This window comes from Nipponia nippon, unplaced genomic scaffold (assembly GCF_047370975.1).
Source record: "Nipponia nippon isolate SJK-2023a ecotype South Korea unplaced genomic scaffold, ASM4737097v1 scaffold_1, whole genome shotgun sequence".
Lineage (NCBI taxonomy): Eukaryota > Metazoa > Chordata > Aves > Pelecaniformes > Threskiornithidae > Nipponia > Nipponia nippon.
In genome coordinates this window covers 75,865,738-75,889,153 of record NW_028262290.1, presented here as the reverse complement: position 1 = coordinate 75,889,153, position 23,416 = coordinate 75,865,738, and the positions used below count along the sequence as shown (strand labels likewise).

At 37.7% G+C, this 23,416-nt stretch overlaps 1 protein-coding gene across 17 annotated transcripts in view; it reads right to left on the bottom strand.

The window, feature by feature from the left end:
- Window positions 1-23,416, bottom strand: part of COBL (cordon-bleu WH2 repeat protein) — a 223,226-nt gene that overhangs the window by 120,905 nt on the left and 78,905 nt on the right. For all 17 annotated transcript variants that reach the window (XR_015705259.1, XR_015705263.1, XR_015705261.1 and 14 more), the window contains one exon: window positions 14,817-15,011. Coding sequence is in view for 12 of the 17 variants with exons in the window: in XM_087759953.1 (XP_087616079.1) it covers window positions 14,817-15,011 (195 nt within the window). In the remaining 5 variants the exon portion in view is untranslated. The remainder of the gene's footprint in view (window positions 1-14,816; window positions 15,012-23,416) is intronic.

The window sequence follows — 23,416 nt, the reverse complement described above, 5'->3', positions numbered from 1 at the left end:
GCTGGCTGACTGGTTGGTCTGCTTGTCTGTCTTTAAAAATCTGAGAGATGTTATGAGCCAGCTGAAGATCTGCAAAATTTATTTTGCAACTTTGTCCAATTTTCTGCCAAAAGGATGGGCGGTAGCCTAAAATCTGTGGCAATCACACAAATGTTTGACCAGCAACAAGGAGAATCATACCCTTTCCACTGCCACTAAGTGACTTACCTCCCTGGAGCTTAAGTTTTCCTCTACACTTAAAATTTTCTTCTGTAGAGATAGCCAAGTTGCATTTCAAGTGCTTAGCGCTAAGTCCTAGGCAATCACCTCAGAAGTCTTCTCAGTTTAGAGAAAAACATACCTGACTTATTTCCAGTGTTCAACCCCTTATATCAGCCTTCTCCACCTGCAGGCACACAGAATGCCTGGGAAACCTGGTTTGGGTGATAAGTCAAGTGATAGTTTCCAATTCCTTTCCAATTTACAGAACCATATGGTTTGGGTAAGAAGGGACCTTTAAAGATCATCTAGTCTGTGCCATCCCTTCCCACTGCCCCCTGCAAATTTCCACTCAAGTCTAGTTCCTTCCAGCACTTACAAAGCGCAGCCAGAAGCCACAGCTTCCACAATCTTCAGAAACCAAGAAGAGGGGGGAATAGCAAAGTGGTACCAGTGTCTATTAGATGTATTACTAGGGTCTGTAGCCTAACATGGCTCTACATCAAGCTACCCCCCACAAATACAAGATTTTTATCATCCAAAATTACAAATAGACTCTGCTGCAAAGATTTGTTAGAGAAACTCACCATGGCACTCCGCTTGCTATCCATGCCTGCAAGTGTCAGTGACATAGAGCTGAGCAGGACTCTGGGGTTGTCTGTTGAGCTACGATATCCTGATTAAGATGAGCACACTGCAAACAAAATGAGGTGCCTATTTCTCCCAGTGACCTGCACCATCCATCCTCTAAAGAGGTGAAAAACTGAAGTGGTATGCAGTCAAAGGAACTGGGCTTGCATTCCCCTCTCCCCACTTCTATTACTTTTGGGATACGACTGTGAATACAACTCAAACGAAAAATAGCTTGAAGTAGCAGAGAACAGTTTTTACTAGATTATACTTGTGATGTTTTTCCTTGCTTTCTTATTTGGCTAAACAATGACTAGAATGCAGCACTATTAAGACATTAAATTAAAACTGATTTACACAGCATGCACTTACTTAGTTAATTTTTCTATTATATCATTTTTTACCTTTTTAATTTAGGATCTAAGAAAGGTGGAGTTACAAGCAAAATCTGAAAAGTGACACAAACCCAGTTTCTAAATTAAGCATGGTGTTAGGGTCATTTTTCATTGCTTACTGAATGCCAGTTCTTCAGAAGCCTCACTGCTTAAAATTATCTTTGTCTATTAACTTCCCCTAAATACCTTGCCCAACAAAGCCTAATAATTACTTGACACATACTTTCTATTTAATGAGAGTTAAAGCTTACGATGACATCAGCCTGTCCTATTTGTCTGTGACTTGCAAGCCAGATGAAGTTTACTTACTAAATGTTGCAACCCTGCCAAAATTCAGGGCTGCATAGAACAGTATGTTCGGGCCCTGATGTCTTGCCAGTTTTCAATGAAGTGCTTGACAGAGACCACATGTGGAGGTCAAGTGATAACTATTATGATCTCACCAGATGGTAAGTTGTGGTATTATTCCCAAGGCAGGTAGTATAGTCTGTTTAGAAACAGTTGGCAGGTGATCCATGAACTCACAGCCAGAAGCAACTGGATTATTGCAAAAGATCAAGAACGTTATTGATGTTGGCGAAAAGACTATTCCAAGAATTTTTCTTGCACGTAATTCAAGGACTCAATGCTCAAGATCTTTTTTTTCTTGCAAAAAATAAAAGGATCTATTTTACTAACTGCTATCTTAAATCAGAAGCCCTCCTGTCAAGCAAATCTTGTATTCTTGCATGATTACGTGATGTATGTTAAATGGTAAAATAAAGACACCACAAGCTCACCTTGCTTGGGTTCTTGTAACGTATTAAGGATCACCAGGTCACTCTGACTTTGATGCCAATTGAGATTGTATCTACACAGGTTAGAGGGCAGGACTGGACTACTTTGCAGAGAACAACAGGAAAGCAGACCATGGAGGAATCTTACAAAATTTTGTAGGTGACATTCTCCCACCCCTCTACAGTAATAGCCTACCCAAGTCAAAGTGTGAAACACTCAGCACTTCACACAGTCCAGCATTCAGTTAAAGCAGGTAAGCAATTTAAATCACTATTGAACTGACATCCCTACTATTTCCTGGACAAAGTTGCAAAAAATAACTATTTCTAACAATGCAACAAAGCCACACAGTAGACTCCTTTTATGCAGCAGCAGCTTTTTTCCCCAAGCTAAACAAGCAATATTCTCCTTTCAGAAAAAGACATAATTCTAAAGCAGACTTTAAAATTTCAAGTTCCTCTGGTGCAAAACCTATTAATTGACCATGAACTTTACCTGAGTAAAGACACATTCTCAAAGGGCCAGGGTAAAGGCAGTCTTACTTCCCCTTGCACTTCTGAGAGGCTGCATCTTTTGGCTAACATCAACACCTCCGCTGAAATTCTACACTAATGTCCGCGTTTAGACTGACCAAACTTCAGAAAAAAATATAATCAATGATACTTAATCACTTAGTGACTGAGAAAGCTAAGATTCCTTTTAATTAATTAATCACACTGGGATACCTTACTCAAAATCATGAACAAGAAGAGTTGGAAAATAAGTATATTAATTACAAATTAAAAAGGGGGGGGGGGGGGAAAACATGAAAACTCCTGGAAAATAAGTTGGTTGCCTACAAAAAAAATTGCCTGAAGCTATTAAAATGCTTTCTGAAATTCTGTTTTTAAAATGGGACACATGCTGCTAGTAAATAAATGTGCAGCAATTCAAACTTGAGCATTAGGAGCTCTAAAGAGGATGGGTGGCAATTTGGACTCAAACTATGGAATTTCTTTAGATGTAGAGAGAAGAAAATTCTGTAATATTATATTAAAATGTAACATACCCTTAAACTGATACTCTTTGAAGATATTGAGAAAGTAGTCACTACAGTGCATACATCATCTAGCTGTAGCCTTTGACAACTATGTTAAAAGAATGAACATGTTTGATTAAGTATGCATATACCAGAGTTAATTTTTAGAGCTGTTTTTCTCATAAAAAGAGGTACAAATTGCTCCCTTTCACTAGCAGCTTTTTTTGAGCCTTCCTAAATTTGATGCTTTACATGACAGCAAGATAAGCCTTCAGCCATCATTGCACTTTTCTGTCTTTTCTTTTAATTTGGGCCTGCATCATTTATCCAAACTAGAGTGTACTTGTCTAGCTAAATTAAGCATCCAGACTTCACGGCAAACATTATCTGATGTTCTGTCGGCTGGTTTCATGTTTGCCATCTGAGCATTGTTTTGTCAGACATGAAAAGAACAAGTCTGGATACTTCTCATTCAGCTAACTGAATGTCATGCTCAAAGCTCCTTAAGGAAAAATGAACAAATCACCTTCAAATTGGAAATTAATTGTTCTGTGTTCTAATTTCTTAGTCATTTATCGCAGCGTAGAGCTTTTAAGGACCACAGACCTCTTTTACTACTCCTTCTTGTTTCTACTAATTGGTTCTGGTACAACTTGATAATGGACTCTGCAATAGGATAGCACTCACCAGGTTCAACTCCAGGGGAAATATTAAATAGATAAAACTTTTTAGGTTTATGACCCGTTACAAAGACCACCGTTTCTGTAAAGCTTACTTTAGTATGTCATCACAGAATTTCATGACTGTAAAGGGCAACAGTTTGTACATGGCTTTTTCAACACAAGGCAATTAACTGCAAGTTTTTAAGAAAAGTTCCAACCTTATACACACTTACATATTGCCTGATTTTTTGGGCAAAACAGGATAGATCCAGGGAAGCAGCGCACCGTAAGAAACCAATTTGACTTGCTATCTCCTGAGAGGTAGAAATATCATCATTTGCTAAGCAAAACAATAGCCCCAGCACTGCACAAGACAGAAGTGCTCCAACAATTCCTTCCTCAAAAGACCTGCAATCTAGAGAATATTTGGCATGGACCTGGATCTGATATTGATTTCAAATGGAATGGGATCAGGTGTTTCATGCTGCTTTTTATTTGGCCAGTGAAAGGCACATGTCCAGTAGAGTGCACTGGACATCACCCATACGAGCTCCCAGCTACCTGTAATTTGAGCTGCATACCTGCATCTCAATATTTTGAGATGCAGCCCAGGGGGGCTGCAAATACGACCCTCAGAGTCCTGTAGAGCTCTTTGATACTGCAGTTACAGTACTAAATTGTAACATGTATACCAGGCAAGCTGCTTTAGGGTTCACGGTGGAAAATTCTTATTGCTCATATGATTTACTGGCAAAACTTATGGCCTCATTCTGCAAGTGCAAAGTTTTGCACTTATGAGCACAAAACAAAGAGAGCGATGATTAGGAATAGCAATCAAAGATGGCTGTTTCTGTTTTTAACAAGAGACGTTGCCTGGTTATCAAATTACCAGTGATAAGAAGACCTAGTGAAGTCATGGAGAATGCTGCCAGTGACTTTCCTGGAGTGGCATCAGGTCATATGAGACAAATATTCAGGTATGAATCTCTTCAGTATTCTCCCAAAACAGCTGTACTGTGTAAGATCAAGGGTTCTGCTCAGGCTTCTGTATGAGACTGTGGCAAGCACCTAGAGGACAGCAGAAGAAAACAGAAGGTATGTTCGATACTACCTTCTCCCTAACACTGCTGCAGCCACCAACCATCTTCATGTCAGGGACTTCCTGATGTAGTTTATATTTAAAAATTCACAATGGATTTGTCGTCCTTGCAGCATTTGTTCAGTCTCCTCTTGAGCCCATGTAAACTTTTAGCACCCATATCAACCCTTGTCAAGGAGTTCCACAGATCTACTGCTTGCATGAAGAACCACACTCTTTGGTTTTGTGGTTTGCCTGTTTCCTACTAGCTTCAGATGCTCTTGTAATGGCTGGCTGAGTAGTCAAATCCCTATCCATAGTCCTCATGCCACTTCTTCAAGATGAAGAATCATGGTTTACTTAAGTTGTACAGTTATCCCTGTATTAAGCTACTCCACACCTTTGATCACCCTTGATGCCTTTCCACAAGTTTCTTCTCATTCTGTAATATCCTTCTGAAACAAGAGGAACACTACCGCAGTATTTAAGATGGCATAATAAAGCTCAAAATACAGTGGTGTAATAAAGTTCTCTTTTTCTCTCCTAAAATGCTCTGCTTCTGATTTGCTTTTTTGATTGCTGTTGAGCTTTGAGTTGACCTTTTTCAAAGAAGTATGCCTTATGATCCTAAGATCTTCCTAATTGGTTACTACCAGCTGAGACACCAGTATTTTGCAAGGTATCAGCGAAAATTAAGAGTGGTCTTTTCTCACATATATCATTTCACACTTACCTACACAGAATTTTACTTGCTTTCACCTGCAAGCGCTGCCAGCACTCAATCTCATAAGGTCTTTCAACAATTGTTCTTCATACTCAGCCTTTGTCCTTACGATCTGGGTAACTCAAGTACCAGCAACAAACTTTGTCACTTTACTGTTTTTTTTCCAGGTCACTTCTTAATATGATGAACATGGATCCTCAAATACTCCAAAGCTGTTGCAACATTCCACCACTAGATGAGCAGATCATTTACTCCTAACCCGCGATTCCTCTTTTCTTTACTGTCAGTTAATTAAGAGTAACATGACCTTCCTCCTTATGGAATGAAGACTTGGTTTCCTTAAGAAATCCTTGCTGAGGGACCTCAGTGGAAGCTTTGTGAAAACCCAGACAGACTGTATCAAGCAGATCACACATATCCATCTGTTTGCCGAATGCGTCAAGAGCACTCTAAGAGAGTTGTAAGGCAGTGTTGCTGTTTTACTAAAGCTATATTTACCCTCTTCATTATCTTCATAGACATGTCAACTAATTTAATTCTCTACTATATTTCTAGTAATTTTTCCAGTACATAAGTCACATTAGAAGGTTTATAGTGTTCTTGATTTCCCTCATACTTCGCAAAACCCAACTCTACTTCCACGTTTTTTTCTCTGAATTTCTTTAAGAAAATCCAAAGTGTGGCATTGATAGCATTCAGCAATAGTATTCAGTAATATTTTCTCTATTTCTTTGCTCCACACAGTAGAAAAAGACTTAATACAGATACAGTTATTTTATACAATCTTTTCAATTTCAGATAGCACTGCAGTCTCCAGTGCATCATCTTGAGAATACTTTGCACAGCTACTGCTCAGACAAAGGAACTAGAGCGCACTCCTTAGACAAAGGAACTAAAGTGCATGCCTTATCTATGCTATTGGACAAGCTTGATGTTCATTATCTGCCTATGTGGGCAACCTTAACCTATGAAAAATGTAAAGCAAAGTTGAACTGTTTTACCATCCTAGGAGAATAGTACTCAATTCTCTGGCCGAAGAGTAAGGCAGTGTTTATGTCAGTGTGGCAAAATAAATTATTTTTATATACCTATATGAGCAAAGCAAAAAGACCCCAGCTAATCCATAAACTCTCAACACTTATAGAAATGCATAAATGAAGTAAATAAGCTTCTAAATAAAATTTCAAACAGAATGACTGGAATAAAAGCCCCAAAGAGAGATGGATACTAAAAGCATAATGGGAAGTTTCAGAGTTACCATGCAGTATTTATAGCCTAGTACATCCAAAATAAGTGAATTTTTATGCAAAATATAGAGAAATAAAAACAATCTCAATTTTTAATGGTTTTATCTATCAATAATCTATTTGTATTAACACACAGAGATAGACTCAGCTACCCTTTGACCTTACCAAAATACCGTCTCATGCCAATTGGATAAGAAGTTCCCAGCCTCTTGATCTGGCATCACACAGCATACAGTGCACACTCCAGCACCTAATATCCAAACTCTAATACAAAAACTAGGAAGCAAGCATGACTTAACAAGTTTTCTTAGCAGCTGTACTACCCCTCTATCGTCTCAAGAACTCTGGAAATTAGCATTAGGTTTATTCTTAAACCACAAATGGACGTCTTATACATTTTTGACTACCTGCTGACTTCTAAGAATAAAAATAGTAATTTAAAAAAAAGCTTATAAATAAGCATAATTTTATGTTTATTTGGTGTGAGCGTAAAATTCTTCTTTTATGCTTACACAACTTGGGCACCTGAACAGTATTCTGGAGAAAGAGCATCTTTAATAAAGATTCAATATCCCTGCCCTCATCACAAAAATGCTGTCGAGAGGTATCACACATTGCCTGTGTGGCAATTGTGTGCCACCAAAACTGGAGAAGATCATAGCTAACACTCATGATATCCTCAGTTAATGAACAAAGACAAAGAAACTTTCAAAAATAAACATGCACTGTTCATATTTCAGACCCTCTTCATACACAAAAAGAAAACCAAACCAGAACAAACTAAAAAGGTGTACAAACCCAGTCATTAAATTCTTTTTAATTAACATTTTAAAAAAATTAAAGTGTCAATCAAGTGTTCTCCCTCCTCTTTTGGAAAAAATCTTGCTTTCATGTCCTCAGGGAACTTATAAAAACCTAAGAAGTGACCTAGATGCAATATTTTGTAGAAGTAAAAGACACATTTTGAAAAACAGCTTTTTCCTACAGCAGAAACTGATTCATTGCATCCTTCCTCAGAATGCGAAAAAAGTATCTGTTATTCTCAAAGGACACTTCTGGATGCTCCAAAGAAAAAAAAACAAAGCAAAACAAAAATACATTCACAGAACACTTAAGGGAGAAAGGAAATGTGTCATAAGAGAAAGGTTGAGAAGACCTCACCCAGAAGACCTCTGAGTCAAAAGAAACCTCCCTTCCTCTCTGAAAGATGATAAAAAAAACATGCACTCGTATCTTGTTGACTTCTAGTAGACATTTCTGGCTTAGGTGTAACCTATGAAAGAAAGATAACTAATCTGAGTCCATCCACCCTTTTGCTGTATTCAAGGCTCCTTATTAAAACAGTATACAAATGGTCTCAAATGGTCTCCACCGTGAACTGTTCATTACCTTTTACCTTACACAGACGTACAGAAAAAAGTATAAGGTAAAAGGGAAGAAAATACTTACAGTAGAAGGCTATTCTGCTGCAGTACGAAAAATAAACAACCCCTCCCCCAAGTAGGACTACAATAATTTGTACAAAAGCAGGATCAGCCAACGAGGTAAATCTGAAACAATTTGAAACTCTTCCTCTCGGGACACAGGACTCTGATCAGAGTGGAGTTTTCACAATAATGAATTACAGCAGATGCACAAAGGAAGAGGTAGAAGACAGTAAGTTGGTAAGAGTACAGTGCTTATAGAGGTGATCACAGCAGATGTCAATAAAGCAGGTTTTAGAGACCTGCCTACAATAAATCTCAGTTCTGTAGGTAACCGCGGTAGATGTTCTCATCCACTTGTGATTCTTCTGTCCCTCAACTTCCCTACAATTGCAGTGCCTGCTGGTATCATGCCTCTCCCATAAAAAGATGCTTCTAGTCCAAGACAATTTGTCAGGAAAAAAGCTTGTCATCCACACAAACACAGGTTCTTTCTAAGCACTCAGCTGTTTCTCAGAAGGAACGCTAACTGCAGGAGTACTATTATTTGAAATACCAGATTTACCTGAAATACCCAGGGACAAAGTAGATTCAAGAAACTTTAACTCACAGGGCACACAGATAGAGAGCTCTACTGATGGCATCTTTACTGACACAGATGCGCATATTAGGAACGTACCTTACTCTACACTGTTCTACAGGATCTTTATTCATTGCTTTGGGGCTTAATTTGCAGCCACATGGAAATATGTCATTTTGAAAACCTGAGGAGAACAACAGTAACAGTGTGATTTCATACCAATCAAGATTATCCTTGCAGACAGCTAACCACGAATCTGTGACATTAGATTATGAAGAAGTAAGGTGGAAGAGTGGTAAACACTTCGTGCAAACATGCAAGAAAGATATCTGTGCAAAAAAACTTGCTATGCTGGGGGGAAATTAGTGGAAGAAATGCTTGCTTTGCTCAGATTTTTCTATTAACAATCTCAATTTAAACTCCTTTTGCAACAGAAGGTGGCATAGTGAAGAATAATACGATATTAAAATCACAGTGGCCAGATATTGAGTTGCTGGGCAACCAGACATAGCTCCTGACATCTTAAAAGTTCAGAAAACGTCAAGCTACAAACTCAGCTTCCTAATTACAGACAGCTGAGCTAACCATTTCTAAAAATCTTGGCCACTGTTTTAAGATACATTTTACTTCTAAGGAAGATTAATGAGTCACATTTCCAAGTGGCTTCCAAGTCCATGCCTGTAGCATACACACATACAGATGGGAAATTTGAGAACTGCAAATTCAGGGACTGATTCTAGAAATTTGGGTAAGTCTATGGTTCAATAACGCTTTGAACAAATTTAATATATTAACTATAATTTTAATATAATTTTACTCATACATTTCCTTCACTGCCTGTCCTTTATTTTTATTACTTGAATATTATACTGTGGTTCTTGCTGGCAGAATGAATTCCAGGTATGTTTTCACTATATGTTGTACTCATTTGCAATTGCATTTAAAGTATTTCAGGCTTACCTGCAGATGGGCACAAATTCAATGGCCTTCAGCAAGTCATTTCACTAGAGTATTTCCTCCTTTTGACGAACTCTTAATATGCTCAATCAACCAGGGGGGACCTAAGCTTCCAATCACTGATATATTCTATTTATATTGGTTTATATATAAAAGGACAGTGAATAGTCATGTAACACAAATTCTGTTGTGAGAAAAGCATCCCTACCAAAAGCATGAAAATGCTAGTAAATGACTAGGATGCCTAACCCCGTGTCCTGCCAGCTCTGTGGCACGCCTATCACCGACTGCTGGCAGAATCAGAACTCTTTCAAGTGCAATATGCACTGGAGCAGGGGCAGGGGAACATGCATCGCAGGAGTCTGCAGTCTCCAACAGGAGTACAGAAACTTTTGAAAAGGAAAAAAAAAAAATGAAAGAAGAAGAATAAAAACCATGTGGTGGTCTGTATTAGAAATTATCAACTAAGATGGCAAAAATAACATTTCCTCTGCATTTCCACATTTTTAATTTCCTTCTGTTTAAGATGATGTACAGCAAATACTGAAAGTATCCTTTCTATATAAACTAGAAATTTTGCAAATTTTTAGTGTGAGTACCTTACTTTCTCCAGGAAAGATTTGAGAGTCTCATTTATATTTGTTCACGTTAAAATGATTCCCTTAAAGCTGAACTTCTCATTTAGGCATAAAATTGGTCAAAAATAAACTGGAGGTAGGGAGAAAAAAACCTGCCAGCAATGACCTGAGCAAGACTGTGACTCTCTTTGGCTGCAATATTCCTTTTTATTCATGTGAGTAAGCCTTTTGAATTAATAAGTTATTCTTGGTGAGAAAACATCAGCCTTGACAAACACTGGGAGCAAGTAGTCTGCTCTAAAGGTATGGCTTTGACCACGAACGGGGAGTCAACAACCATCCTCAGCAATCCAAGCTTGAGATCTGAACGGAGAGGAGAGGAATGTAAGAAGCAGGGCAAAACCCACAGTATGTTACATAGGTTAGTTTGTCTACAGCAACCTCCAGGAAACCATATAAACACGGAAATAAACCTGAAAATTGTGTTTGTATATAACGGTACCTTCTGAAAGTGTGACACCAGTTCCTCACCTGCACTAAAAGCAATGATACAAATTTTACTTAAACCCACTGTCTTGCAATATTACAACTAAGATTAAAATCTATGAAACAAATGTTAGAATATTGTATTTGTTATATCACCCCATTCTTCTATTAGTATGGGAATTTGACTGGCTAGTAACAAATCCCAAATGCCTCCTGTTACAAATACATATTACATGAAAGTGCTTCTGTTCTGAAAATTGCAGCAGCTGAACCGCACATGACTCCTTTATCATAGTCTACAAGTTGCATTTCTGGCTTCTGGAGTTGACATCAGAGCTATTATACAGATGAAGGAACTGAAGAGCCCTCTTCTAATTCTGATGTTGTCTCCAAAAAGCCTCATGATTTTATTCTGAATAAACCACTCCATTTCATAGAAAAGGGTCTCACAGAAAGTCCCTGAGGCCTTCTTTATCACCCCCCCCTCCAATTTCTGTATTTCTCCATACATACTAAAAAACCAAAAGAGTAATTATTCCCATAAACTAATTCACCAGTGCACAATACTCTTGACCTCCAAAAGACTCAAATACTCAATTCTACAATTCTTCCAAGAAATGACCCGAACACACTTCTGTTTCTTTTAAAGAGAGGTCAATGAATAAGCCTCTGAGGTGATGTGTTTAATTCTGTCAGACTTTACGTGTGGCTTTTCTCTGTGTGCTCTAGCTACACCAGTATACTTGTACAGTTTTCTCTTATATATTTTGTCTATACGGTGCATGCTTTTTGGGGTTGGGACTCAGTTTATACTATGCCTACCGCAAGGTGGCCCCAAATTCTGTTAGCACATCATCTAAAGTGCTGGGACAGAGAGCAAGGATTGTTTGCAAAGGGGGTTCAGTTTTTGCTCACCCTCTACACTGTTCTGCTCTACTCTCTGGATGGTGTGGGTTCTGTGTCGCAACTTAAGAAAGGAGGGGACCTCCTTGCTTCTAAAGCACCCAGCTTTCTGGATTTCATACTGGAAATGTTGCCACGCCCTGGTCTTTTGAAGAATATTTTTTCGAGTGACTTCTCATTATTTTAAATAGCATCACTTGAGACATGTTTAAAAAGCAGGAGGGAAGTATCCAGGGAAGAAATCTGTAGACTCCTTTCTCTAACTCTGTATTCCTTTGCAAACTACTTAGTGCATGTACAGCACACTCTGAAACATTGCTCAGTTGTGCTCTGAACAGAAATGAATATTTTCTAGAGGAGATTTAAAACAGTTACAGAGGGAACACTACCTCTAAATAGACATGGAAAACTAATGATGCTGCACTAAGAAGTAATTAAAGTTACTGCAGGGGCCCTGCCCTCAAGGAGGTAAATTACTGTAAGCCTCACAGAAACAAAAGCTGCAATATTGTAAAATTACACTGCAGTAATCCACCTATTCAGAAAAGTGAGTGGAGAAAATCTAAATGTAAAACATAAATTAAAACACCCCAGTCTTTATACACAAGGAAATTTTTGATTGCAACCACTAGGCAGGAAGATAAGATATATATTCCTAAAGCATCATCTATGCTGTAAAGAAAACTGAATGCCCTGGAGCTTAACAATGGGCTAAAAATAATGGACTTACTGGGTTGGAAGGTTAAACTACAGGTATTTGTAACAGCTACAGTATGTGCTTTTCTACACAACTTCATGAAACCAGAGAGTTAGAATAAACCTTCTGAAAGTTGAGAATACCACCTTTTTAATTTTTTATTAATGTGCTACTGGAAATAAACATGTTCCCCTTTTGCAGGATCTTCCTGTTAGTAACAGTTGCACATAAATAAAGTTTTCTAAACAAACATCTTATCTTTTTATGGAAGGAAGTCCATTAATAAGGAATTGACGTCCTTCCCTGAAAAAAAATCAGTGCTAATTCTTTCCCATAAACTAAAGAAATAAACTTACACCCTGAGATTTTTTACTCTATTTTCACAGCAAACTGGATAGCCTGCACGTAGATAAAATAGAACTGTTTGAGTTTTCTTATAAACAATATCGCTGTTGCTACCTTGCCACATAATACTGAATAATTAATCTCTTCCCTCGGTTTTTGATTGCTTCGTGGAACTTGTGCTTCATTTCAGTTGTACTCCACACCTTCTCCTTTGAACTACAGGGCACCCTGTGAGCAACTTTCAGCCTGGGAGCTTCAGAAGCACACCATAACTGTTTAATATTTTGACCTATGCAACTATTTTCAGAAAGATGTCCTTTACCCAAAAAATGCTGCCAAACAGACTCTAGCAACTGTGCTCATAATCTACTGTACTCTTCATTGGCTTTGTCAGCTACACAAGACATTTCTATTGCCCAAAATTAACTTTGTCATGGAAACTCCTCTGATGCAACCTTCATCTGTTTCCCTTCTTCAAAATAGCTTTTCCTTTAGACTAAGAGAATTTGAAGTTGACACTGTACTGTATGCTACTTGTGATAAATAAAATAAATACTTTTCTCTCAACGGCTTCAGAAATCCAGCACTTTAATCTGATCTAATTCTGCAACAATGTGGAAAATAGAAATGTTAACATGTTTAAAGAGAGTTTAGATTTTCAGTGGTTTTGTGCAACGCAATTTAAAATCTCAATGCCACACTGCATGGAGATAAGCCTAAGAGAATAGCAGAATTATATAGTCTGTGATTACCATACTTGTATAAACTTAAGAGTTCTAATGCTAGAGTATTTTTGTATGGAAAGATCTATTTATCTTAAACACATTAAATGTTTAACTCTGGGGGACACAAGAAACCTCATGAGAATACTTGCAGTTATGAATTTCAAAAGGAAATTTTTAAAAAGAAAGTGCACCAAATGTTACAGGAAAACACTGTTGTTTCTCTTCAGCTGTGTCTATAAATAAGTGCTATTTCAAAGGCACCTATTTCCATTTTGAAAGATTAAACACCGCTACGTTCCAGCAATCACACTTTTAGATACCCTGAGAATGGGAAAATAGGATTCCACAATCCTTTACCAAGAGCATGCATCAACTTTGCTTACACAATGCTTCACTGGCAAAGGCATTTAATGTATGTCTTAATGCAGTTACATAAGAGTGACAAGGAGTTAGACTGAGCACTAGACTCCTTCTCCTCCACTATACTGAACTCAAAGATTCCTTCCTGACTCCATTTTGCTCTAATACAGTTCGCTTTCCAAAAATCTGTCTGCTGTAAAGGTGACAAGCCCTACGCAGATAGAGTCAGTCCACATCACACAACCTTGAAGGCATTGGTTCCTTGCATTCCTATTTGGCATCCATATATAGCTTTACACACTGACTTTTACAGTTTACATTTAGAATGTAATACTTTTTGCTGATGGTGGAACCAGAAGTCTTAATGGGCTTGCTCGTGTTTAGTAACATACATACCTGAATGTCACTATAAAAACAAGAACAATTTCCTTTTTCCTTAACTCTATTCTTTTCAAAGGGTTAGGTCCCCAGAAAGGTTTCCCCCCATTTCTGTTTAATTCACGATAACTCTATTGCGGAACAGTGACCTTTTTTAAAAGCAAAAACAGAGCACTGCTTTAAAAGGTCATATGGCACAACTCAAAAAGCAGAGCAGATCTTCTGGTATCCCACGGCAGCACTGGAAATAGGGATGTATGTGACAGCCTGACAAGTATCTGGGCAAAACAGCACGTTGAAGATTTTTGTCAGTCATGAGAACTGCCACCCATTTTCCAGGACTGCCCGGGCCAATAAGGATACCCAGTCACCCTATATGATTTCCAGCTTTTCTGCCTTACTTACTCCTTCCTTCAGCATAATGCCTCACAAAACTTTTCTGCTTTAGAAATATTCTTGACATGGGAGAAAGCTAGGGGGAGCCTCAAGAAAGCTCAGTAAGTATGTACAGAACTCCAAGACTTTTGATTATTTTGTTTTGTAAGATCAAGAGTTTTGGTGAGCTGTAGTTAATGGCTAGCCAAAATATCCGTGAAATGACTTCAGCTCTGATGAACAAACTGATGGTTCAGTCAAAGAAGCTGCCACTGTTACCTGTGCTGCCGTCTTTTCTTGTCCACTCATCTCCACGTTCTGCAACGCAGGTGTCACAACTGGTGGAGGAGGTGCTCTGCGCTTTTTCACTTCTGGGTTTGCAGTCATTCCTGAGATGTTACCAAGGGACAGCGATGGACCCAGGCTACTGGAACGAGAATTCACCGAAGGGGAATTTGGTGCTGTGGAAAAACCCTGTAAATGGATTAACATCTTGGATTAACATCACTTTTTAAAAACAATGGGAAAGAAAGAAGAAAAACAATACGCATCTGGTTACCCTTTAAACAATGATATGAATAATCATGTATGTTCCTCTGCCAAATCTGCTGAATTGCAAACTGTAACTTTTGGACACTTCTAAAGGTCAACTGGAACAAAGCTTACCGGCAATATTAATAACTCAGAAGGCACGATGAGCATGATGAGCAGATCAAGGCCTTAATACATGTTTATATTAATATGCAAACAGAAATATATGCAGTCATATAGTAGTAAATCTACAAATAGGAAACATGGTTGCTTGAAAATGTGCATTTTTAGTTTAGTTTTGACACTTAAATTCAACATAATTGATTTTTTGAATCTGCTAATAAAGATCTTGCAAATACTTTTCCCTCAAAACCCGTGAGTCACCTTTTGCTATTCTTAATTAAGAGAAGCTTCCATATTAAATTGAAGATTTTACTTTTTAATTAAGTTATGAGACGGTCACTTTCAGAAATGGCTTCGGTGAAATCACCACTGATACCAACCCACTGTGAGCTAGAGCAGGATCCCTATTCTGAAAGCACAGGCTGGTGACCACAGTTGATAATGCTGTTCTTATCACAACAGATCATGCTACCACACTTGCAAAACTCACCCGTTGAGGACATAAAGCTCTCAGGAAGAATTTTGTCCAAGACCACAGGATACATACTGGCAGGAAACTAAAGGCCACCACAAATCCAATCACTTTCCAAATAAAAGAGGTAGTTCTTTGAACCTAAATTCTCCAATCTGGAAAGTGCTGGAAAATGCTTTGCCTCAATTTATGGCTGCCTCATTGTTGTGGTAGATAATCTGGGTTTCTGTAGGAGTGTAGCTTGCAGTGAATTTGACTTGTGACTTGGCATGATAATTGCTTTCCACAACTGCCAAGAGCAATCTTAGGTAAAAATTAAAAACATGGGGTAGCAAGCTCAAAAAGACAATTCATGGAATTTTAGCACTGCTGAGGAAGCACTGATGAAGCATAAAGAGCTCAAAAATAGAGCAATGCAAAAAGATGTATGTAATACACGTTCCTGACTGCCTGGCAAAGTTCAATGTTCTATAGATACCCATGAAAGCAACTGAAAATGCTAAATGCAGATATCAAACTAATCTGTGTCTTGTCCTGCATTTATTACACGTGATAGCTATCACTGACTTAAAACTATCAGCTCTACGCTTTTGTTATCTTTTATGTTGCACACTGCACAGCAGACCTCATCTTGGAATAGTATATTTTGCACAAATAAGGCATGTTACCAGTCTTCTGCGGTTGGCGAGAGTTTTACTGAAGGATTAAGGCAGTTATTTGCCACATCTTTTCCATCACCCATTTCTCTGAACTGAATAGCATCAATAGCTTCTTCACCTTTCTACCAAATGAAGAAAAAAGCTCTAAGTGGAAGGTGAGGTTTAAAAGATTAGGTCTGATCTTACAAAGAAATATACTCTTTTCTTGGCCCTATATCTTAGGCAGTGGAAAAAATAATGATCTTGTCTGTAACCTACAAGTTTTAAGTCATTCTCAGTGCATATTGTACCTGGTTCTATCAAATAAAGTTTGTTTACTCCTAAAGAAATGACAGGGTTCACAGGGTGAAATATAAAGTAGTCTCCTCTTTTCACACACTTATAAAATGATTAAACAAAATAATTTTAAAGTGTATTCTACAGGGATGCTTTTGTGACTGTTTTAATTCTTTGATTTTTCTTGCTGGATAAAAAGGCTGAGAAATTTTGTGAAGAGATTTAAAGATGTATACAAATAAGAAAAAAACCCTGCGATTTCCCTCCCAGCATTTACCAGACAAGGTACCGGTAAGAAGATAGGACGTATCCAGTTTTAAATGAATATCCTATTCAATTCTACCTCAAGGTCTTGTGGCTGAAGAGCTATTAGAATCCTTTTCCGGGCAACAGATCACTGTGAAGGAATACAGTGATGAACAACTAAACATTTTAAAGCTCTTTTTTTTGAAAGCTTGGATTTCCTAACAGAAGATACAGGAAAAAAAATGTAATACTTACATGACACTATAAATAGTTTATAACAAAAAGATTTTAATGAAAGAAAAAAAATAAAAACCTTGGAAATTAATACATGATTTATTTTCCAAGTCCAAACTTTATATCAAGCCCATTTTTTACTGAGTGAGCATTTCAAGAATGCTCCTGTTAAGACTCTTCCCCTAAAATAAAAACTCGCTACGGCTTCCAGGGGAATGGAATGAGGACAACTTCAAAATAGTTTTGAAAGCCCCATCATTCAGCAATGAGAGCTTTGTCTAACTATAGGCAGACCTTCAAGCTCTCCCATGTGTGTAGTCCTTTTCGTCAGCTTTAAGAGGAAAAAAAAAAACAACGTTGGACACAAACCACTGACACAAGTGTTTTTGGCATGACTCGTCTTTCATTGTAAACCTAATCTAGAGAGACAATGCCTTACCCAGCTTTTATATTTCATGTTTTGTTAGATGCAGCGTGGCTTCTTTCCAAATCACTGAATTTTGGAGGTTTGGTTTTCAGGCAGGTTAGCAAGGCAACTATTAAGGGCATACAACATTAATTAAGCAAACTTGCAGGGACCTGATATGTACATGCCGTTTACCCAAACCATCTCTCATTTCTTGTTGTTTTCATTTGTTATCAATGGATCGATTTCAGTGGAATTACTCAAATTACAGTAGTGTAAGTGAGAGGAAAGCCAAGTTCAAGTGTTGCAGCCAATGTAGCTGGCTAAAAACGTCAGCCCTTATCCTCTGTTTCATTTGACAAACAGTGCAAACAACAATTAAGTAATGCAAACCAGCAAGAAAAAATAAATAGTTTCCTCTTTTTTTTTTTTTTTTCCTGAATTAAGCCAAAGCGAACCCAGCATGAACACAGATATACCAGTGTAAGTCAACAGTCAAGTTAGACTCTAGTTGAGCAAGGGTCTTGGAAAATGTACTGAACCACAACCAGGGACTAAAGTCCATTTCAATTCCATGAAGTAGATGTTGGAATGAGGCAAGAAATAGCTGCAGTACCTACATATGGTGCCATCAGGTTTCATGGATCCATTGTTTCATGATATACTTGTCAGACAGTTTTTTCCCCTCTCATGACACTTATGAAATCTAAGGAACTTTCTTTTTTTCTAATGTACAGGATGCTTTCTTTGTGGTTAAGCAGTTTAATTTTAGGATTTTTTCCTACTAGTTCTTCTCGTTGAAATTTAGCTTTCAAAGACTTTTTGGAAGAGCAAAGAGGGGCTGTTAAAAACACAGAAGTGTGAAGGCTCAGAGTAACCTGATGACTTAGGCATACCAGTCCCATTTTCAAAAGACACTGGGAAGTCAACTTTCTATAAGACTACCAAAGTCCATAGCCTGCTGAACTCAACACAAGCTAGATTAAGAGCCTAAAGCAGAGGCCAGACTGTGTTCGAAGGTTATCAACCTAGAATGCAATTATAAAACATCTTTTGCAAACTATTCCCTTTTCAAGGATGAACAGAAGCTCTGATATCTTATAGATACTTCTGAAAATTTTAATATTAATATTAATAAAATAATGTAAGATTATCTATTAAAAATGTAACTGTACTGCTGTGAGAATTCCATTTTACAAAAATAGATGTGTATAAAAATGGAAGTCGGCTTACGTTTGTTTTCAAAAGATATCCCTCATATGTAACTCTCTTACCCAAAGCCCTGTTATTAGCATTTCCTTGATTTTCTGATGACACTAAGTGGCATTTAAAGGTCAGCAAGGAAGAGACTGCAGCTTGCCTGTGAGAGTGATTTGACTTCCCGTTCCCTGTCCACACCGGTCAATAAAAATTTTTCAAAATGTCAAGTTCTTTTCTTGTGAGGTTGCTACAGCCAGGCCTTTCTTCCGCAGCTCTTTGCCAGAACTCACATATTTGAGCTCCCAGTCTTGTTATGCAATTTCCTTCTGAGGAGTTTTTAAATCAAAAGTAATCGATTGGGCTGTTTTTAAGCGCTCAAAATACCAGATGTATCAGCAAAAAGTAAGGGTTTTTATTTTTTCAGAGCAGAGACAAAAAATAAGAATAAAAGTATTATAAAGGAAATATTTTTTTTTTTTTTTGCAAGTGTACCGTGAGTAAATACGAAAGGTAAGTTTTACAGCAGGCAGACAAATCCATCTACTCAGTGACAGCAAGAATATTTATGCCTGTTGGACACTTAAACTCCGTTAAGGCAAACTTTTATTGATTTGCTGAATGACACCACAACTGAGTACAATTGGCCATTTAAAACTCCAGACAGATTATGTCAGACCTACTGCACAAATTGAAGTCGAAGGCTGCCTTCCTTGACACGATACTGAAACTCCTTATACTAGCACTAAATTTGACAACACCGAAACTGAATTAATCCAAGCTACTGCTTCCAAACCAAAGCATAATACTGTGGGTCATGAGATTGCCTGGAGACATAGTTTAAAAAAAAAAAAAACAACAAAATTGTGACTACTCAGATTTTCCTTTCTAACCAGCCACACTGAATACAGTTGGTTTTTTGTACTCCCCGAAGCACTTGTGATTCTGGTACTTGCATACAGTCTGCAGTCAGGAAGGAAAGAAAAGTTAACCTTTTCCTGCTCTGAACTAAAAAACCTAAATGCAATTTTGTGCAATTTACTTCATGTTGCTTTATTATATCATTGCATTTTGCTATTGGTAGGAAATGATCTGGTCACCTGTCACAATAAAAAAGAAGCAACTACTTCATTTCCACAACAGTAACTTGTACAGGCAGTACCATGTTGATTTTATATATCTGGTGAGTAGGCTTTCAAGGTTTTACTGTAAAAGTTTTGAGTTATACTTTGAAGTTTGTACAACTACAATGCTACCTTATGCTTGTATACATCTATTACAGTACCTAGCTAGCAATTCCAGATCTTGTGGTCAGGGCCCATTTGGCGGACACCAGAACTTATATAGCCAGAATTAGAAGTGCCTGAGGAGATTCTCTCTCCTGTGCCCTTGCCAGTTCACCCTCACTGTGGCCGACCACATTCCTCTCATTTTAGTATGAAGTTCGGTGATCAGAAATCCTAGCAGTGCCAGGTGCAAGGAGGTCACCTCCTTTACAAAGTCATCTACTTTATCTCCCAGCACTGAAGTAGCATGATGAAATCTGCTACTAAAGTCCCTGCAGAGGCTACTAAAACCTTCCTATGACACAGGTCCACACCATGTGCAATTATGCTGTTTTATTGCTTAACTATCCTTATCAGTAGAATTTTTTTCCTTGTACCTTAACCATAATTTCCCTTCCTAGAACTTTAACTGATTACTTCTTGTCCTTGCTTAGGTAAGGCCATGTGATGTAAAGTATCTGTATGTCTCTACAGCTAGAAGCGCAACCTCGGTTTCCAGCTCCAACTAATTTATGTTCACTTTGCACCTCCTGTGGTGTCCAACCTCTTTCCCAGTAGAAAAGCTGAAAGAACAACCACCCAAGGGAGGGAACTAGAAAAGTGGAAGCCTCCAGAAGAAAACCTTTCCAAAACAGACCAAGGGGCTTCGATTCACGGTTTGTGAATTTTTAAGCAGGGAACGAGCGTGGCTATTAACTCAAGCCCCGTGCACTACACTGAGGACAAAGAGGGTACCCAACCAGACAGAGCTTCCAAGAATCTTCTTTAATTTTTGTAATACTTCTTGTGTGTGAAGCAATATTCAAAACTCCTTTTCCATTTGAAAATCAGATACATACTAAATGAATATGGCAAAAATCACAAACAAGTTGATTACTTTTTTTATCAACAGTCAACTATTTCACTCTGATGTTCAGGAATATAAAATTTTTACTCGAATCATTAGTAGGTTAGAAAACATGGATTGGGAATACATGTATTCCAGCTAAACATGAACATGTCTGCAAATTCTTGCAAACATAAATAATCAGATGCAGTAAAACCAAGCCTAACTACTAATATTAATATCACCTACTACTACCACCTTCCTCAGTATTCAACCAGTGTGAGATTCACAAATTTAATCTGAGTTCTCCAAAAGTGAATAAATTACCATGACACATATAAAGCAATGGAATACAGATCTATGAATTCAACAATGTATATATAAACATTCAAGCAACTCAGAGACTGTCAAATCATTCGTACATTTGCAAGATTTTATGATAGATGTGATTTTTCAATGCTTTGAGAAGAGAAGCTTTTGAATCACCTCTGGTGATTCAAAATTCTATGTATTTCCTCTAAATAATTTCTCCTGTTCCCACATTTCACTCTTCAGATTTTCAGAAGTCACACTGCTCTTCATGCTTAACAAAACCTTTGTCTATTACTGCTACCCAAAATCACTCACGTCAATCTAAGGAAGTCTCCCTGGTAGAATGAAGAAGACAGTCATAGTATCAAGGGAAATGGATGCAATGATTTTTTTTCCATCACGGCAATACATGCAGAAAAGGGAAGACAAGCTAACGTGATTTACATCTGTGTGCTTATATCATCTCTTCTGTTTAAGTGACAGTGTATTTCAAATAAATTCATAGTTTTTAAAAAAAGTAGCATCCCCATAGAATTAGCAAAAATAACCTCTCGTGACAGGAGAGGGGTAGACACTAGCCTTTCTGAATTGTGGGACAAAGGGAAAGAAGGCAGAGCCGTGTCTCAGCAACTCAGAAGGTGGGAGCAGGCAGCATGCTGCCTGGTGCTAATGAGAAGACTGAAGTGTATTGATCAGTGTTTGGAAGGCACACATAAATCATTTGTGACCTCTTCTATCAATCTGCACACTGAAGTCATTGCAGTAACCAGCAAGCACGTATCCCGTGGACCTCGTGAATCAGAGCTGAGGAACTTGTTAAAAAGAAGAGAAACATATCTTCTTTTTTCATTCAGAGCTGTTAGCATTGACAAGTCAGCCTCAACTCAATGCAGTGAAAATACACTTACTACAAATCCTTCTAATGAATAATTTGTTTAATTTCTGTCACTGTGTGTTCTATGAAGGATGAAAACTCGTTTTGCTAAAATCTAAAGCTATTTAGCCACAAATGAAAGAAACTTAGGTTGCTAAACATTCTTTTCTAAACAAACGTGATCAGCAAAGCAAGTAGGTGTATGTTCAAAAAAGCAAACTTCAGCTCACAACCACACAAGCCGATACAGTTTCCACTTAATATTCCAGATAATATTCCACTTAATATTCTGCTTTCCACCAGATTCTCAATTTCCAGAAATACAGCTAAAAAGCTATGAAATATGAAATTATTAGAAGATATTTCAACATTGGTATAAATCCAATGACATCCATGAAATAGCTACAAGCTTCTTCCGCACATGTGCATTACAGGTATCTTTGTAAGTGGATATACTAAAATCACCATGTTTTTTAAAAATCACATGCATGTCCAGTCCCTTAAAACAACACATTAAGGTGACAGACACATCACAGAGAAATCACAGACATATATGCACAAGCTTCCAGAACATGCCAACTTCCTTCATGCTCTTGCACTATGCACCTGATACCATCAGACTAAATGACAGCACACAAAGCATGTGCTTTTTTTTTTTTTTTTTAATTTCTGGATGACAGATGCATTTTGAAAACCCCTAAAATGTAAATACTCTTGCTTTTGTTGTAAACCCTAGTGAGACAAAACCATCACTAACACAACATAGAAAACATTTCTGCATTGGATATTTTCTATGCTGCTTGGTAGTTTAATGTGCCTGTCCGTCACTCGGGTGGGACGTGGGAGTGCAGGCTGCAGACACAATCTGAAGTGAATTCCAAAGTCAAGCTGAATCGCAGTTGACAGTCTGGGATGCTGGCAGATGCTTAGGATAAGGTCTGTTTGCATTTCATACAAGCGTAAAATGATTTATCTTGACTTTCAGAAGTGTGTGGACAACTTTGTCTCGTTTGCTAGAATGCTGTCTTCTTTTTTTTTTCCTCCTTTTTTTAATATCATTTTTGGGAAAATAAGAGAATCAATTTATATATAAAATGCACCCATCATCAGGGCTCATTTACATCTTTCTGGTTAGACTGCTAAAAACTTATCTTCCACAAGTCCAACTCTTTTTTTGTCACAGCACACTGTCAAAATGTGTCAGCCTATAAAAAAAAGACCATATTTCGAAAATAGATTTTTTCGTAACTGTCAAAAATACAAATATGTAAAGGCAATATGGGGAGAAGGATTAAATTCAAAATATTCCCAAAAGGGAATGGCTAACAAAAAATAGGCAGTCAGCAAATTCAGCTACTCACAGTACTTACAATTTTTTTGATAGCTACATGCATATACGCTAAATAAGCGTATCATTACCTGATAGACAGATGACAA